This window comes from Equus przewalskii, chromosome 3 (assembly GCF_037783145.1).
Source record: "Equus przewalskii isolate Varuska chromosome 3, EquPr2, whole genome shotgun sequence".
NCBI lineage: Eukaryota > Metazoa > Chordata > Mammalia > Perissodactyla > Equidae > Equus > Equus przewalskii.
The window spans coordinates 17,160,001-17,174,596 of NC_091833.1; the positions used below are offsets into that span (position 1 = coordinate 17,160,001).

The 14,596-nt window shown below is 42.0% G+C and overlaps 2 protein-coding genes across 14 annotated transcripts in view; both read right to left on the reverse strand.

Annotated features, from left to right (window-relative positions):
• Nucleotides 1–7,395, reverse strand: part of DYNC1LI2 (dynein cytoplasmic 1 light intermediate chain 2) — a 22,861-nt gene extending 15,466 nt beyond the window's left edge. Inside the window, exons 1-4 of the mRNA XM_070612082.1 lie at nt 7,222–7,395; nt 7,007–7,080; nt 4,854–4,970; nt 977–1,207 (exon numbers count right to left, since the gene is read on the reverse strand). Of these exons, the coding sequence (XP_070468183.1) occupies nt 977–1,207; nt 4,854–4,970; nt 7,007–7,080; nt 7,222–7,328 (529 nt within the window). The 5' untranslated portion in view covers nt 7,329–7,395. The remainder of the gene's footprint in view (nt 1–976; nt 1,208–4,853; nt 4,971–7,006; nt 7,081–7,221) is intronic.
• A 2,722-nt stretch (nt 7,396–10,117) lies between these two features.
• The window catches only part of TERB1 (telomere repeat binding bouquet formation protein 1), a 45,396-nt gene continuing 40,917 nt past the window's right edge, over nt 10,118–14,596 (reverse strand). For 4 of the 13 annotated variants that reach the window (XM_070612068.1, XM_070612067.1, XM_070612066.1 and 1 more), the window contains one exon: nt 10,118–11,830. In XM_070612068.1, coding sequence (XP_070468169.1) covers nt 11,643–11,830 — 188 coding nt within the window. In that variant the 3' untranslated portion in view covers nt 10,118–11,642. Of the gene's footprint in view, nt 11,831–12,167; nt 12,206–14,596 lie in introns of all 13 variants that reach the window. The other 9 variants (XM_070612077.1, XM_070612079.1, XM_070612078.1 and 6 more) reach the window with 3 other exon arrangements.

Sequence of the window (14,596 nt, forward strand, 5' to 3'; positions counted from 1 at the left end):
AACAGGAGCAAGACGAAGTTATGACAGGAAGACACACAGCAGAAATCTGATTTGAAAAGCACATCAAAATTCTGACCCCTTCTGCCAATAAGTGTGAAGATCCCGTGTGCCATGCCCCAGCAGCCCTCATTAATTCACTAAAGGGAATGATGTCATCCTGTGGAAGTGAGCCAGACTGAGCCAAGCCTGCCCTGGCCAAGACTGCTGCTGCCGCCACTGCCACAGCTCCAGCCCCTGCCCCTCCCATTTCCCTGGCAAGTGGACAGAAACTGATGTAACTGCACAGAAGCAAGGGAAAGGGAAAACAAGCTTCTGAACCACATTAAGAACAAAAAACAAAACAAACTTCCTTTAATTTGAAAGTTCTTTGTTCTCAAAAGGACTTGGACGTCCTTAGTCTTAAAATAAGCTTTCATTTTAATGACAAAAGAATGACCTTGCTATTTCTAGCTAAAACCATATTTGCTGGATCCCAAAACGAACTAAGGTAACGAGCTGAAAGACTTGTCTTTTGTAGGGCTTCCTTTAAACCTGCCAACAAGAGGGTCCACAGGGCCTCAATGGAGTGCCAGGGCAACGGACTTAGGCTGCAGAGACCACAGTAAGTGTCCACACCCACTGACGCTGCCTCAGCAGACAGACAGTAACAGAAAAGCCAGAAGACCCACAAAACTGATCACATTTTGGGGGGGGGGGGAGGGTGAGAGAAGAACTCTTATTTTAAAAGAGAACCAATGAAGATAATAAGGAATATTGGTTCATTTATGTTCTTCCACTGTGACACGAGATAAAGACTGCTTTGAAAACTTTTTGACTACTGAATTTATAAGAGCAACTCTGCAATAAATGGTACAAACAAAACACAGACACTCTGTAAGGGAAGCTTTGCAGCCTCTTGACACTGAAAAAGAAGGTGATCAGAACCATCCAAAGAGACTAATGAATTTTTCCATTAAGAAAATACTATTTTACTTACACTTCCTTTCCAGCTCCCTCATTTCTTCTGGTGGAATTTTCATTTTATCAATGTGCTCACGTAAAACACTAGCCCATTTCTGTAGAGATTCCATCACAGTCCAAGGCCTAGACATGTCTGCAACAAAAATGACCAGGGTCTCTGGCAAGGATTCAGCAGAAACTGCAAACTTCAGCAGGCCTTTGTGGTACAGGTCTCCATCCAGAATCCACACATTGCAGCGCGTGTGATCTAAGGAAAGAAGGGAAGCTAAGTTACTACCTGACAATGACCATGAGCACAGCTGAAAGAAGAGCCACATCAGGAAGAACTTGAAGGCGACAGCCACAGAAGTCCCTACAGAATACAAATGGAAATCCGAACCAGAAAAGGACTCAAGTGTTCAGTGGACTGCAATCCTTGGTCAAGGTGGCTGATGAATTTGTCTAAATGAATTGTCTAAACTGTAAAATTTTTTAACTACCATAATATATTTTGCCCACATCTAAAAAAATTCCAGCAATGTCTGAGGAGTAAAGCATGAAGGACATTTTAGCTTTCAATATGAATCAAAAGATACTAATAAAAGCTACAAATGTTCACTGATCAACTGTGCCATAGTCTAAATAACCCATTCTCCTAAGGCACCAGCAATCTGTGAGGCAGCAAGCTGAGCTGAAGAGCCGGCGGTTAAACAAGCTCCTCTCGTGCCAGTCACTCAGCAGTGCATTCACATACTACGAAGGGCGCCAAAGAGACTGGACCTTTGTATTTAAATCCCAAGATAAAAACATTACTTATATAAATTGATATATGAACTACTGGGTGCCTGATGATACTAAGGAATTATAGTTATTTTTCGTATGACAATAATATGGTTATGTTTTTAAAAATCCTTATCTTTTAGACACACATACGGAAGTACTCACAGATGAAATGATATAACATCTGAAATGTGCTTCAAAATAATCCAGTGTGAAGTGAAAAGAGAAGAGGGTGAAAGTACAGTTGAAATAAAATTGATCAAGAACTGGTAACTGTTGAAGGCAGGTGACAGATACATTGGGGTTCATGAGACTAGTCTACGTTGCATGTATTTTTTGTTTTCCATAATAAAGTTAAAAACACATACACACATATACGCAAGTGCTGACATTTAATGAAGCATGTGGTTCCAAAATCATACCTGGATGATCAAAGAATAGAAGATAATTCTCCAAAATGATAATAAAAATTTTGAGATATGATTTTTGAGAAATATTTTTTTACAAAAGTGCCTTCAAGGAGAACTCCTATCATCAAAAACACTATTTCATTAACTTCTTTCCCAATAAATTCCAACATACACTTTAAAAACCTGTCTTCCATTAGCTACCTTTATTGCAAAATCAATTCATTAAGATGCTGTAAAAAAATTTATATTCATGACTTTATTCCAACAGAATAATAAGTTACCTACATCTAGCTGCACTTTCAAAACTCTAATACATTTTAGATAGTGGTTTTGGTTGGGTTCAATGAATGCCTTCAAAAATATTGCTCTGTATCTGAAGCCCAGAGATTTTAATGCCTGCCCCTCACCAGGCCTGGTTCCTTTTTTTCAGTCTCTCTTCTCACTGCCCACTACACAGAAGCCACCCACGTGCACGCAGATCACACACACCACATGTGGCATTAAATGGATGCCCCCAACCCTGGAGGCAGTGGTCCTTTGACCTGTCATGCCCCACCACAAACCAAAGACAAGCCAGAGACCATTTTCTCTAGCTGGGTGATTGCCAGCAAAATGTATATTTATAACACCATCACGCCACATGATAAAAAAGACTACAGCTGAAAGATATATAATTAACCACAGCTAAGGGCAACTCTTCCATCAAAGAGGAACTTGCAAGTAGGTGGCCTAAAAAAATCCCATAAATGCAGAGACCAAGAAGTTCTTAAGGCAACCTTAAGGAATCTGAAATAAAAGTTAACATGTACTTCATCTCAAAGGCAAGTGGATATGGTTAATATGATGCTTTGGCATGAAATATGTAACAAGCAGCTAGAGATTCACAAAATACCTATACTATGTTTTATACTTTGAAAAGGGTACTAGAACTACCACTTTGTCTCAAGCATTTGACTACACCTGTCACATGCCAACTCTCATTCTGTCAACCTACAAAATAGGTACCGTTACCCAATTCTAGAAATGAGGAAACTGAGGTGCAGAGTGGTTCAGTCAGTCACAACTAGTGATTACAGGAGTGGGATTCTAAACCAGTTCTACCTGGCTCCAAAGCCCAAGTTCTTTCCACCATAAGAATGCTGCCAACAAAGACAGGAAGCAAAAGACTCAAATGAGGCCCTCTAGGCCTGGCTCAGTGGCCCCTAAGTCCCAGCCCTACTCACACAGATTCCAGTAGGCCTAGATGGCACCTGAATGCCTTTGTCCTCCTTACACAAGGTCAGCCCTCAGCACTGGGTCTATCTCCTACCTTTCTTTCACATCTTTCACGGAATGTTCAGCATGGCAAAGGAAGCTGAGGGAGGAGGAGCAGGAATAAAGTCCCCGGGGTTCAAAGAGAACCACTAAGTTAACGTTAATACAACTCAGGTCTCCAAGCTTTCACAAGAGATCCTTACCTATGCCCTCTATCACATGACTCTTAGAGATTGAAGAATCTCAGTGCTGGAAAGGACCTGGGTCCAGCTTCTTCATTTTAGCAATAAGGACATGAAGGACCAGAGGTGGTGGGATTTGCCTACTTATATAATCACTCTTACATCATGATCCTTACTGTTTAAATGGGTAAAGACAAATACAAAGAAAGTAATGAAGATATTTCATCCTTAGGCTGCAGATATCTTTCCTACAAATAAAAAGATCTAGGCATCAATAACTGTTTATTTTACAGCCATTCAAGACCTAACATAAAGCCTAAAGTTTTTTTGTTTTATGGGTTTTTGTTTTTGAGGAAGATTAGCCCTTAGCTAATATCTGCCGCCAATCCTCCTCTTTTTTTGGCTGAGGAAGACTGGTCCTGAGCTAACATCCAAGCCCATTTTCCTCTACTTTATATGTGGGATGCCTGCCACAGCATGGCTTGCCAAGTAGTGTGTAGGTCTGCACCTGGGATCTGAACCAGCGAACTCCGGGCCACCCAAGTGGAACGTGCGAACTTAACTGCTGTGCCATCGGGCCGGCCCCAAACCTAAAGTTTTTAAAGGAAGCATTACTGACTAGTGGTAACCAAAAATCATTATTCCAATCCAACTCATACTTATAAGAAAGAATTTTAAAATGATATCTAATCCTTTTAAGAGTGCTTACCATGTACTTTTAATCCTAACTACCCTGTAGGTAGAAACAATTACCATCCACATCCTGGAGATGAGGAATGAAAACAGAACACTATCACTTCTGAGCCTCTATTCCCTCCACTGAAAGGGACACAAGAAATTACCATTTCTAAACTGTCACAAAGAGACTCAGAAAACTCTCCTGTGATGCTGTGAACCACACCAATTTCAGATTCTCCCCTAGAACCATGCAGAGTAACAGTGGTGCCCAGATCAGTCTGCCAAGCGCTGTTTTCATAGAAAAGTCCAAAGCTTTTAAAAACATCTTTCTTACTACAGTTGGGTGCACCTGAAATTTTACCTTCAGTATCTCCTTTCAAGTGGGGGCTACCCAGAGCAGCAGCTAACAGCCCCATTCCCTATTTTTGCTAACATACTCTACAAAGGAAAGTGAGTAAAGTCTTGCAAAGACATACACTTCATCTATCCCCCCGTTTCTAATTCTCTTAGAACTAAGAAAATTGAGACTGCCTGGCCATGTTGCAGGAGCCAGAACCAAGTAGTCAGAGACCTGCACACACCCCTTATCATGGATCAATGCGTCACTCACCATCTCGGTCCTCGTCATGGACACTGAGGTAGAGATACTCCAGGCCTCTCCCTTTTTTGCCATGCTCGGCTCCTTGTAGTTTAGTCATGAGGGTTGTTTTACCAGAACCATCTTCACCTACAAATGACGGATGTAAGAAAGACAAATGTACTGTTCATTCTAAGCTAGGATGGGGAGTCTTGACATTCACTCAACAAAGAACAACTAGGAATTTCATGCAGAGCCTGCTCTTGTCTCATCTGCATTCATAAACACAGCGGGCTTTGCTGTAAGAGTGGCTGAGGCGGGGAGGAGTGACAAAGGCGGTAAGTTCTAAGATCTAAAATGATATTCTACTGCAGTTAACCTTCCTTCATGAGGGATGGAATAAGGCAGGTCCACAGGCCCTACCTACAGTTTACAAGTCATGCATCTGGAGAAGTGAAAGTAAACAGTGGGGCTAGTTTCTCATAAAATAAACTTCTACCACAAGAAAAGCAAGAAATCTTCAAAATATAATTAACCTTAAAGCCCAGAAACTCTGAACTAAAAAAGTCTGATCCTGCCTCACAATCATGAGGAATGGAAGCTATGATTTACTTTTGATTTTAGTACATCTCTTTCATAAGCATCCTGAAGGGTAGGAAACTGATGAAAATAATTACAGACTTAAGCAAAACTCTTAAGCATAATCTCAATAATTATCAAGCGCCTCCTCATCCCCCTCCACCCAACTAACAACCCCGCCCCCCCCACAAAGAAACCTTAAACATCAAGAAGAACTACCACCAAGAAACACCACTAGGCACCCCTGGGACTTCATAATATGGAATTACAGCACATGAGAACTGCAAGGCATTCCACAGATCAAAAGCCTCCCCGCCATCCCAACACCACTCCCTTATTCCGGGCCTCCACATCCCATCTGGACCAGGGGAGCACCTGTCAGCCGGACTTCAGCACCTGCTCATTTTGAGCCACCTGCCAGAGTTCTCTGCCTAAAACATGGATCTGGTGACCTTGATTCCCCACTTCTAGTAGATCTCTAGGGATCTTCTATTACTTACTGCTGTGGCTATCACCTCAAGACCACATGCTTCCCTGAAAAACAGTGGGAAAACGGCCCTCGAAGTGATTCCCATGAGGATTAGGGGATGGAAGTGAAATAAAAGGTCCTGGAGAATCAGGGGCCTTCAGGAAAAAGCATCAACTCTCCAGGCTTCCACAATGTGCCCCCAACTTACCTCATCAGTCACCTTCCACAAGGAGCTTCTGGCAACTTCCAACCCCCACCTTCTTGTCACCTCTCTGTTCCTGCAAACACTTACCCTCTGTGGCCCTGCATGTTGACACACCCTTCAAAACACCTGACCTCCAAATTACCCTCTTCCAAACAGCACCAAGCAACGTGATGATCCCACAGTAATCTACCCATTCCTAGCACGGTGTAGCACAATCACCAACACATCTCTCTCTCACTAGACTGAGATTCTTGTGTGGTGTCTGAGGGATGTCTGTGCTGTCCCAGTGCCCAGTCTACAGGACCCACCCAACAAATGGATTTGCTGTATGAATGAACCCAGTCAAACTCCTTCATTTGTATGAAGAAATTGAGACCAGAGATGTTAAGGGACCTGACCCAGGTAACCCGGCAGTGAGGACCGCAACAACGCGAAGTCGTCCCTGGTGAGGATTCCAAGCCCTGCTGTCCTTTGCAGAGCCCCTCTGACTGTGCACTGCTCATGATGATTGAAGAATGGCTCTTGCAGCATCTCTCCCGAGCCTAGATCCCAAGTCACTTGTTCTCCGGCCTCCTCCACCTAACCTTGTCATCTATTCACTCCCCTCTCCAGGTCCACCATTCAGTGAACTTCGAGACTATGAGCGGACGGAGTCAGGGACATTTAAAGCAAGGCTGATGTTGCGGCCAAACGCCTAAGGAATGTGCCGACAATCCCATGCCAGCACCACGGGCTCTCCAAAAGGGACAGCATCCCAACCCCAGACGCGGTGGACTTGGCCACTCTCCGGCTGTCCAGCCGGGGTCTCCAGGCCCTCCCGGACGAGGAGGGCTGCGGGCAGGCGGCAAGGGAGAGGAAGGCTGGGACCTGTGAGAGGGGCGCCCGCCTCGCCCACCCCAGCTCCCCGGGCAACGCCCTGCCGCCGGTGCTCACCAAAGACCAGGATGTTCTTGCCGGAAGGCAGTTTAGACCTGGCGCGAGTGGACACCTCGCTCAGGATCGAGGACCTGTAGGGACAACGGCAGAACGGTCAGCGCCGGGGCCAGCACGGACCTCAACCGCCCGCGACCGGCTGTCAGTCTGTCCGACGGCCCGGCGCCCCGCCCGGCTCCCCGCCCGGCCCCCCGCCCGGCCCCTCGCGATCTCACCATAGGCTCTGGCCCTCCTCCTCCTCGCTAGTCAGGTCGCCGGCGGCCGCCACCGCGGGCCCGTTGGGGCCCAGCAGCAGCTTCTTCTCCACCCCCACCGGCGCCATCTTGCCAACTGCAGCCACAAAGAGGGCCCTCCCCCGGGCCCGCCGAGGACCCGCGAGGACCCCAGCTGGGGCGCCCGCCGCCCGCCACCCCCGCGCCGCCCGCCCCGCAGGGCCAGCGCCGCCCACCGCGCTCTGCCGGGCCCGTGATGTCCTCCGGCTCCCGCAAGTCCGTGAGGCCGCCGAGGTGGCGGGAGGTGGGTGGCGGTCAGGCGGCCGCCGGGGCAGCTATGCGCAGGGAGGCGGTGGCGGGAGCGGGAGCCGCCCGGACGGAGGGCACGCTGGCGGCCTCTGCCGGCCGAGGGGCGCTGCGGCACTCCGCCCCGGGTCCTCGCCCGCTCGCCGGTCCCGCGGCGCCGTCGGGGCCGAGGCAACCAGGTTGCCTGACGGCAAAAGCTCAGGCTTTGGAATGAGAATAATAGACGATAGCGCCGTTGGCCTAGCGCTGACCGTGTGCCGGAGTCACACATTATCTCACTGAATTCTGTCTAACCCTTTTACAGATGAGAAACCTGAAGCTCAGACAGCCTAAGAAACCTGTCCAAGGACCCAATGCTAGAAGAGAGCACCCCAGTACTTCCAATCTCATTCACCGATCTTAACCTATTATGTCATGAATTTTGCCTAATCCTAATGATGCCCCGCATTGAAACACTGGCCTTATGCCAGTCCCCCAGATCCTCATCAAGATCTTGCTTTTCACCTCCTCCTTCCTTGACTCTATTTAAGATGGTGAGGTAGTGATCTTTACCGCAGTGAACAAATACGCTTGAGTTTAATAAGTTTTTTTAATGATATTTTCAGGGAACCACTATTTGACACCAGAAATAGGAGGCTTTAATTTCCTTTCCTCAGGGGAAAAAAAAAGGAAAGGAAAAGGAAGAGATGTGAAAAGGGAAGGGACAGGGAAAAGAAAAGGGAAGGAAGAGGGTAATGGCAGAAAAGGAAAGAAAAAACTCATTTCACCTATCAAGCTTAACTTCAGGTGTGGCCTCTACCTGACGGCTCTTGCTATCCTCTGTGGAAACAGGCTCACCTTACAAGGCATTTCTAAATATCACAAGAAAGTGGGATATGGCAGAAAATCAATCACCTCTGTGGGTTTCAGATTAGGATTCTCATCCTGGCTCTGCCAAAATGTTCACAGCATGAATTACAGGCTCCAATGAATGGGCATATCACCTGCCAACCTGAATGTAAGATTCAAACAAGACAATGGGAGTGAAAACCCATTAAGAGTTACACTCCTGGAAGTCTGGGAAGAGCAGGCAAAGTGTTGTAAATCATAAAAGGGCAAGCAGTGTCTGAATTTTCATAAGACAGAAGATGAAGTTAAAAAATACAGGTCAGTGAACTTCATCACCTAGGTGAAATTCTCTAATGTAACCAGTTAAAAAAGGAAAAGATAGCACCAGATTTATAGTTTCTTTCTTTTTTGCAGGAATACCAGGTAGGAGGATGCCGCAAGACAGAGCAAATGCAGATTTCAACAGGGCATTTGACAATTCACATCATAGACAAGCAAGTGAAATGTAGGCTGGACGATAGCATTGAGGCTTGTTAAAGACCAGGCCCAGAGGGGGCTGACGAGCAGGGACCACAAGAGGAGGCTGCGAGGGGCCTGCTCTAATCTCCCACCCTGGCCCAGCCAATTCAGGGTGCCAGTAGTGACTTGGTGAGAATGCAACAGCACACTCATAGAAGTGTGGATGACCTGAAGCAGAAAGAGATGCCCAATATTCTGGATGACAAACTGAGTACAGACTAAATCTAACAAGATGAAATTTAACAGGGACTACTAAAGTCCTATATAGTGGGGTTTAAAATAAATGCACAAGAACAAGATAGGAATGAATAAAAATTATAATCTGTAAGTCTTAACTATATTAACTATAATCAGTTGGTCATGTAGAATGCCAAGAAGCATCTTAGGCAAGGTCCATAAAACCTTACTGGACCTAGCAAAGAAGCTGATCCCCTACTCTGCCAGTCAGGCTACATTTCCTTCTGGGCAGTTTATAAACAAAGAGTTGTCCAGTGGTCAGGGACTAAGCTCATAGGGGACATGACACTATCTGCTGAAGTGTGAAGTAGCTGGCGCTCATCAGCATGAAGGATAAAGGATATAGAGGAAAAAGACAGGGAAGTGATAGACACCTATCTTTAACTCTCTCAAGGGCTGGCATGTGGAAAAGGGATTCAACTTTTGTGGTCCTGCAAAAGGTGCTACAGGAAGCTGCATTTCATTTTAGCATAAGGAAGACCTGACCACCAGTTATCACCCTGTGAAGTAGTAAATTTCATGTTTCTGCAGATTTTTGCAAAATTAAAGACAGCCAGTAATGTCCAGATTGTTGTACAGTAGTTCATGCCTCTGTCAGGGAACTATAACTGAAGCCAGTTCCAACTCCAAGGGTCTGTCATTAAAATCATTTTTTATTCCCTGTTGATTTGGTGAGGTCTGAATTCCTAAAGCCATATAGTCCTCTAATATGTCATCATTCTTTGGCTTTCTTTTTGATATGTCTTCATTTACTTTATTACCAAATATCTCCATTTGAGGGGAGAAAAGGAGCTCATCTTAACCAAAAGTTAGCCAAGGGTTAGGATAAAAGTTCAAGGTTTCAGAAGGCAGTATAGGTTATTTTAAATATAGTGACTCACACAAAACAGTGTCTAAGCTACAGTATGTCATACTCTTGGGGATGCTTCTGTAAGCAGTGTTTGATTTTTCTATTACATAACATAACTTCCAATCAATAAAAGAACTGTTACCTAAGACCCACTTAAAGTGGAAAAATGTGTTTAATTCATATCAGAACAATGATAAAGGGCCAGCCCCATGGCCAAATGTTTAAGTTTGTGTGCTCCACGTCAGCAGCCCAGGGTTTTGCCAGTTCGGATCCTGGGTGCGGATCTCGCACAGCTCATCAAGCCATGCTAAGGCGGTGTCCCACATAGCAGAGCCAGAAGGACCTACAGCTAGAATATACAACTCTGTACTGGGGGACTTTGGGGAGAAGAAAAAAAAAAGATTGGCAACAGATGTTAGCCTTGGTGCCACTCTTTTAAAAAAAAAAGTGATGAGACAACTTCTGATTAACAAGCTAATAAGGCTGAGGATTATCTAACTTATAAGACAAAATGTTTTCCCCTTTGACCTAAAATAACTTTCATAAATTCTGAGAAATAAAAATCAACATAACCCAGCAGACTATTTAAATCATCCCCACAGTGCTTAGGAAATACTGACAGATAATGAACTAGATTCATTCACACTTTAAATGCTTCAAGGAATTTTCCAAATTGTAAATCATTCTTTTGCCTAAAGGAAACCTTGGATTTAAACAGAAAATTTTCTGCTTATTGACCCTCTGGAATTTCATTGTGGATCAGAAAATAAGAAATTTAATAAAAATTCTGCTTTATCTAAGAAATAGTCATGATCTGAAAAGGTCAAAAAATACATGCTTATAGGGAAATATCCTTTGGGACTGAAGAATCTACTAGAATGACATGAAGCAGTGAGCCAATGGGTACAGAAGCACAGCCAAGCTTTCAGACCCTGATACTTGATCATTTTGCCACAGCAACAGCATTTTAAGTACAATGGAGGCTGCAACAGCATCTTTTGGGGATGGTGATGGAATATAAAAAGAGTAAGAAAAATAGAAAACTGGGACCTAATGGTTTTCCACCAGAATAAAACTAACTTGAAAACAAACAATAAAAAAATTGTTTTAAACTTTTAAAAAGCAAACACAAATAAACATACACCAAAAAGAAGTGAACCTGACCATAGTACTTGGGAATATTCAAAGCAACTGCACAATTAGCCTTTATAAGAGGAAACATTTTAATTAACAAAATTTCAAACATTGATTTAGTATGTGCAAACCTCCCTTGAACAGCTTGGGAAACTATTCTGTCTTTCCAGTGAAGGACTTTCACTGGGTAAGATACTAAAATCCAAATGTCTCACATAGTATTCATTGCAATATAATGTCAAATAATGTTTAAAGGCTGACAATTTTTTTTCTCTTACCTATATTCTTTGAGCTTAAAGAAAAGTATGTTCCTAAACAAATGTTTTACTTTATAAAGGAATTTTGTCTTACTAATCTACACATTGAAAATTTGTCTTATAAATTATTTTAATAATTTGATGAGCTACAGCATCACAAAAGTAGTTAATTAAAACAGTATCTCTGCTTCCACATTCCCTATCTCATGAGAGTTTAGAAGAATATTTTAAATTTTGTATATTCAAGGCATTGTATCTTAAGAGTTCAAACTAAAAACCAACAAGTCTTCCAATCAAGAAGCTGCACACTTGGGGCCTTTGGTCAGTTTATGGTACTTGTGAGCAAGGTCCACAGCCTTCCGTCCTTGCTGAAAGGGGAAAGACCACAAAATTAAATTCCAGTGATTTCCCATTTTCTTAACTCCACTGAAAAGGTAATTTACTTCTTCCTTGGTAAAGTTTTTACGAATTCTTCTTTTTTCTGTAATTAAGGAGAATTGTAGAATATATTAGTACTTACTGAAAAAATGGATCTTCTTGAGACCCAAATAAGTGCTTAACTTATTCTAAGGATATGAACTATACAGTGAGAAAATGTCATTCCTGGGTTACTCATCATATAGAAATCCACTTCAATTTTTAAAAGTTGAGGGCCTACTATTAAGCTAGATGCTATCACCGTGACTTCTTCAATAATTGTAATTTAATCCTATTGCAATAATATTTGTAACACTTTCCAATCAAGAAACACAAGTTTATAAACATGTTATTTTTAATTCTCTCAACATTCCTGTGAGGACAGTTAACAAACAGCTTACCTATCTTATAGATACAGTCTTCCCAAAGGGCTCCATAACTTCATAGAATAGAAAAGAATATCAATACTTGTTACTTTAATTATCAGGCTTGATTAATAATTTTAAAGAATAAGGGTCTTTTGAAATTCATTTTAAAAAACATGTTCACTACCTATATAGGTGCTCACCTTGATTAAAACAAACAAACAAAAAATAGGCTGCACAAGAAAGAAGGAAGTTTTTAACTATTTGTTTGTTAGGGATACTTTCTACAACAGAAAGAATGCAGTTATTATCTGTAAACATAAATATCTTCTGGTGATGATTACTAGGAAATAGTTTTCTTTTAAGCTTTTTCATTCACTGTTAATTCACCTTATCATTGTAGGTGGATGCTGATGAGGAGGAGTTTTTTTTATTTCCACTTAAGGCTGCTATTTACTTTAGCAGGACCTGGAATAGTTGTGCTGGGACACCCTTAGAAAATCTTGCCCTTGCAGGTCAAGACTGTTAGCCATTTTTCCACCTCTCCTAGGACAACAGCCACAGTTCAGATCTTTTAAAACAGAAGATAAAATCTTGCCAGCAGAAGGCTGAGAAATCAATGAAAATAATGTCTGATTATTACTTAATGGTATTACTTAAAATGCAAGCTCCAGGAAGACAGGAATTTTTATCTGTTTTGCCTACCACTGTATCCCCAATTGCCTAAGACAGTATCTGACACCTAGTAGGTGATCAACAAATATTTGTTGGAAAAGGAAAGTTAGTATTGGTAAAAAACTGTTTCAAAACTTATCAGTGAAGTTACTCCTTACTTTTGGGTCTACTGGAAAACTGTAGTTATCCAAGAAACAGACTATTTCAATTTCACTTGCTAATTGATTTGAACTCATTACAATCAGGATTGGATGCGTTACTATAACATTCAGGATACTGGGGTCCTGGAGGTGTTCGTGTAAAGCCAATCCAAACTTTTCCGTTGCAGCTGCCATCTCATTAACATCTGTGCCCAGTTCCTCAAAGGTTACTGCAGCAGAGTAGTGGGCAGCCTAGGAGGAGGAGGCAACTCTCTACACCCAAAACTCCCTATGGCTTCTTTAGTGCCCCTCTTAACATTGATTGGGCATTAGGAAAGAGGAGGGAAAAATAGGCAAGAAGGCTCAGTTCTAGAGACTCTTATTTTTCAAACCCTCTCAAGATACCAATCCATCTTAAAAGAGACCCTTGTCCCCAAGGCTCTTTAAATGCTTAGATGCTGCAACGGTCGCTTCTCAAAAGAATAGTCTCAAATTTGAATGTAACCTATAAATGAATGGTGATGAATGTCTCTAATACAAAAGGGAAATTTATCAAGAAGGGGAAAAATGGCAATATATCAAATATTCCTGGCCTGCTTGTGAAAGAGATATAAGACCAACCTAATCACTACCTCCTCAAGACGCCTTTCTAAAGTCTAAAAAAGCAAGCCAAATTATTAACTATTTGGTTTTAGCTAAAGCAATTCTAACCTACAAAAAACAATGTATTTATAAGCTGCATGTCACTTAACAGTATTTAGGATCCCTCTGTATAATCAATAGATAACCATAATTATGGACATTTCATAAGGCTCTGCAAGTGATTTTACCATGTAAAATGATTATAAAATATTTTTAGTTGTTACAAATTTTCCTTTAAGACATGTTACTGAAAAAAAATCTTCTATTAATTTGATGCCAACTCCTTGCCAAAAACAAGATTTCCAAATGCAACATGTTTCTATGGAAAAACATCCATTTTCTAACAGTTTCTACAAAAAATATTATTTTAAAAGTGGGCTACCCTATAGTGGTACTGAATTTAATTTGCATGCAGAACTTTTAACCTAGAAAAAGATCCAGATATAAAAAGTAAATTTGAAGTTTCTTTAAAGGTTTAAGAAGCGAACATGGCCAAATAAAACTATGTGGCAAAATGTTTCCTGGATGTACCAAGTCCACAGGTCTTTGCAATAAATAACAGAATGGCTCTACAGATGACACTAATTTCCAGGTTATTTTGACAAGTAATGTACTCAACTGCTTATTCTTACTCGCAGGTACTAATTCCATATGAATAGAAGAAAACGGTAATGTTCTTTAAGTCTCTGTGATAAATTTGGAATGGTGATAAACCTGAAATGTTAACCCCGTAGTTAAATAAAAATTCCCATAAATTAACTCATCATTTAAGAAGTATTTTGATTTTCAAGCATGGCTTTAAGGTTTATACTGTTTGTCTCTTCAATTTTGATTGTTTGAAGTGCTATAGTTACAAACCAAAACCTTCTGCAAAATCTCTCGGAAGCACTTATGCAAAGGAGAATAATTTTGTTCTTAAAATAGAAAAGTGATCCAGAGGATAGAACAGGAGCTTCTGGTGAAAGACAGGTTTGCATATGAATTTAAGTTCCGCCATTTGCCTGAAAC